The sequence below is a fragment of the Psammomys obesus genome, unplaced genomic scaffold (genome assembly GCF_907164565.1).
Source record: "Psammomys obesus unplaced genomic scaffold, mPsaObe1.curated_primary_1811, whole genome shotgun sequence".
Taxonomy (NCBI): Eukaryota; Metazoa; Chordata; class Mammalia; order Rodentia; family Muridae; genus Psammomys; species Psammomys obesus.
Window position 1 is genome coordinate 33,110,170 of NW_026596034.1, and position 3,946 is coordinate 33,114,115.

General features: G+C 48.8%; 1 protein-coding gene across 2 annotated transcripts in view; it reads left to right on the forward strand.

The window, feature by feature from the left end:
* The first annotated feature begins 890 nt into the window (after positions 1-890).
* Positions 891-3,946, forward strand: part of Hsd17b2 (hydroxysteroid 17-beta dehydrogenase 2) — a 56,840-nt gene continuing 53,784 nt past the window's right edge. The window contains exon 1 of one of the 2 annotated variants that reach the window (XM_055621314.1): positions 891-1,231. In XM_055621314.1, the coding sequence (XP_055477289.1) occupies positions 967-1,231 (265 nt within the window). In that variant the 5' untranslated portion in view covers positions 891-966. The remainder of the gene's footprint in view (positions 1,232-3,946) is intronic. The other variant, XM_055621313.1, reaches the window with a different exon arrangement.

Here is a 3,946-nt window from a genome sequence, read left to right on the forward strand (position 1 = left end):
TGCAAGCCAGGGAGAAGGAGGGAGGGACCATCACATGACAGGCTGCTTTTCTGCGTTTTACCTAACGTGGGCAGTTCGCACCGTGGCAGCCTGCTTGACTTGTCAGACTGTCAGACTGCTTCATTTCCTCTCCTAAGCTCTCTACCCTCAGATTGCCCCTCTTGTTAATGGCTATGTGAATAGAGACTTGGTAAGGACCTCATATTTGTAGACTGAGTCCTACCACCCAGATCAGAGACTCCAACAGAGTAGGATGAATTGGTATTGGGCATAACACCAGCCACAAAAAGTACTGACAACTGTTCTCACTTCTTTTGTCATTGCTAGGGATTCTCCCTGGCACAAATTCCCTCTGGCCACAGGCACCTCCCATCTGCTTAAGGAGTCTCTTCCTTTTGGTCTATGGAGCCCTTGGCCTGTCTCAGATGGCAGTAATCCTCCATGGGCCAGATCAGGGATGCTTTCTTCTTAGAATCTGCCTTCCACGCTTCATTGATTACCTGGATAATACAGGGACACACACACCCAGGGATAGAGACACAGGCGTGGACACATCCACTGAGACACTCGAGTCATTCCAGCGACTTGGCAAACACAGAGAGGGCACATCCAAAGGAGATTATCTTCTTGGGATTCCAGGCTGTCAGTCATTACCTGTGCATTCATCCGTCAGGTGGGGAGGTCGTTAAAAGTGTCAAACGTCTGTGTTTGCTTGTGAGTGCGCATGTGTGTGTGTGTGTGGTGCATTAGGGAAATGAGCAGGTATTAATATCACAGTGCACAGTTTAAACTACCTCCTGGGAGTAATCTCCGCTATCACCACCTTTAGCATGCTCCATCAAAGGGTGCAAGGGTTGTTGGTCCCCCTCCCCTCTGGCCTCTCCCTTCATATAAGCCGGGCTGCCTCCAGCTAGCTTTTGTACACACACCACTCACTGTCCCAGAGCGAGTGAAGGCTAGTGGAGAATGAGCCCGTTTTCCTCTGAGTCAGCATGGCTCTGCTTGGCTGCCACTTCAGTACTGGGGGGCATGCTTCTCTGTAGATCCAAGAGCCCAGGGCAGTGGAGGAGACAGATGCTGTGCCTCGCTGGCCTCTGGGGAGGCGCTTGCCTGCTCAGCCTGTCCCTCCTCTGCAGCCTGCTCCTCTTATTGCTGGGTTGCTTCCTGCTGTGTGTGAGTTCATCTGACCAAGAACTGTTACCCGTGGATCAAAAGGCCGTGTTGGTGACAGGTGAGTGGCCCACGCTGCTGTGATTGTCGTGCGGAGCAGGACCTGATATCTTAGCCCTGGCAGGGTGTTGTCAGTTTTGGCTTGAATGTGAAATACTGAAGAGTGAATGCCATATAGCACGTACCCAAGCGGTTTTCACAGCATTTTCTGCTGTCCTTTCATTTGGAAGTGCTTTGGGAGGAGCTGGCGGTGGTAAAACAGAGGGTGACAACTGGGTCAGGAGCACGCGCCTATACAATGAGTTTGTTAATTTCCCAGGAATAAATATTAATAAGTAGTAAAATGGTGTTGTTTCATGTACCAGGACACACCTGACAGACTTCTTCAGGCTTAGGTGGGATTCTGTTCTGAGGTGAATGTTGATCTAGGTCCTAGGCCTGGTCACCCCCCTCTGTGTGTGAGGAAGGTGGCTGGGCTAGCTTCAGCACAATACTGTGTCTGGGGATTTTGCTGCACTTGGCGCTTTTGCCGTCTGCCGGGCTGCTAACAGGAATCATGAACCTTGTGTCCTGTTTGAACCTTTTCTCCACATGTCATTACTGTATTAGTGCTTCTTAATTAGATCAAGTTGGCAGTGTGCGCCCAAATCTAGTTGCTCATTAGCTGAGCTGCCAGCCTCTTGCTTCTTTTGTGTGCGGTGTTATTCCATGGGCAAGTGTGAGGCCAAATTAGGTTCCTTTGAGTTGTAAAACGGGTTTGTTTGGTGAAGCTGGGGCTTAGATAGAGCTGTAATTGGAATTCTCCGAAGTTATCCTAACTCGGAAAGGCCTGGAAAGAAGAGGGGGGGCCATCAGCAGAGTGATCTTGTGAAGAGGCGGTCGCCCCTGCATGGTAAAAGCATCGCCTCCGGCTGTGACCCTGTGCTGTGGTCCCAAGAAAAATCACAGGTGATGATTCCCTGAGAAACAGACTCTAAAGTTTTCATCTCCTATCTCCACCTTTTACCTTAAACCCAGTAATAAAATTCTTTCTTGACGTGAGCAAGGCACGCTGGGGTGCCTTGCTCGCTGGGGTCTGGAAGTGTGGGCCATGAGCTTCTTTGAGTTTAAAAGCAAACGGTGGAGTCAATAGGTGGGGTATTTACCTGTGTGGATACCTGGTGCTATCTTAAACACTGCATTTGGGGACCTGGGGTTCTCCTGAATCCTCAGAGGGCCAATGGCTGGGAAGAAGGCAGTGTCTACAGGAGAAAGCACCCCAAAATACTGGAATCAGTATACGCAGCTGCTGTAGTCCCCAGCTTAATGAAAGAAGACAGAACCATTAAGTACCCTGGAGATGTCACTCTCTCTGTCTCTGCCTGTCTGTCTGTCTGTCTGCCTCTTTCTCCCTCCCCGCTCTGTTTCTTTCTCTCTCTCTCTCTCTGTGAAGATCAGAGGTTGATCCTGAGTGTCTGCCTCGTCACTCTCCATGTTATCCTTTAACACAGGGTGTCTCACTGAAACTGGAGCTCAGTGATTGGCTAGACTGGTTTGCAAGCAAACCCCAGGGATCCTCTTGTTTTTGGCTCCTCCAGATGACAGCATTCCCTACTGTGCCCAGCTTTTCTTGTGGGTGCTAGGGATCTGAACTCACACAGTCGTGATTACAAAGTCTTTACACCCTGAGCTCTCCCCAGCCTCAGCAATGCTGGGGATAAAACACCTATGGTATCCTGCCAGTCCTCGAATCTCCTGGAAGGGCAGACTCCCTGGGAGATCAGTTCAAGGTGACTGTTCTTCAGTTGACCTATGAGAAGGGGCAATTCCAGCAGATCCCAAGACAGATGGGAAACTGGGAATCCATCCCACTTGTTCGTCCTATCAACACCACAAGCCCTAAGGGAAACTCTTTGGAATGTGAGAGCAGGGCTAGAGATAATTGAGAGGCGTTAAAATGTCAGCCTTGGGCACAGTGTAAGCACAGGGATGGCATTGTTCTGGGAGGGCTCAAGATCTTTGTTAAATGGAAATTTTTAGACCTAGGGTTGGAGTTCAAGGGTAGGGGTACTTGTCTTGCTTGTGCAGAGTTCAGTCCCAAGCACTGCAAACAAACAAAACGAACAAATTAAAACAAAACAAAAGAACAAAACCGCCTCAAAATAAAACAAATACAAAACAAATAACACCAAACAACAAACCAACCAACCAAGAACCAAACCTCAAAACAAAATGGACAAAGTAAAAATAAATTCAGGATACTTGAACTTGTTAAATTAAAAAAAAAAAAAGATTTGTTGTTATTTTTTTAACTATGTGTACACACGGGAGAGATTGTACGTGTGCTTGAGTGCAGTTGCCCTAAGATCAGAAGGTGGGGGTGGGGGTGGGGGTCGTCTGATCCCCTGGATGTGGAGTTTCACGTGGTTGTGACCTGCTGTGGGCTGTGGGAACTGACCTCTAGTCCTCTCAAAGAGCAGTAAGCGAGCTGAAGCTGTCTCTCCAGCCTTATATTGTTAAAATTACATGTGGGAGCGCAGCTGTGTCTGTGCGCATGCAGATGTCTGTGTATGCGTGCGTGGACTACAGTGCACACGTTGAGATCAGTGAACAGCTTCCGGAGTCAGTTCTCTCCTTCTACCATGTAGGTCTAGAGGCTTGAACTCAAGTTTTCAAGCTTGTTGGCAGGTCCCTTTACTTGATGAACCATCTCACTGACCCAGAACAAACTACAGCAAGCGTGCGCTCGTACACACACACACACACACACACACACACACACACACACACACACACA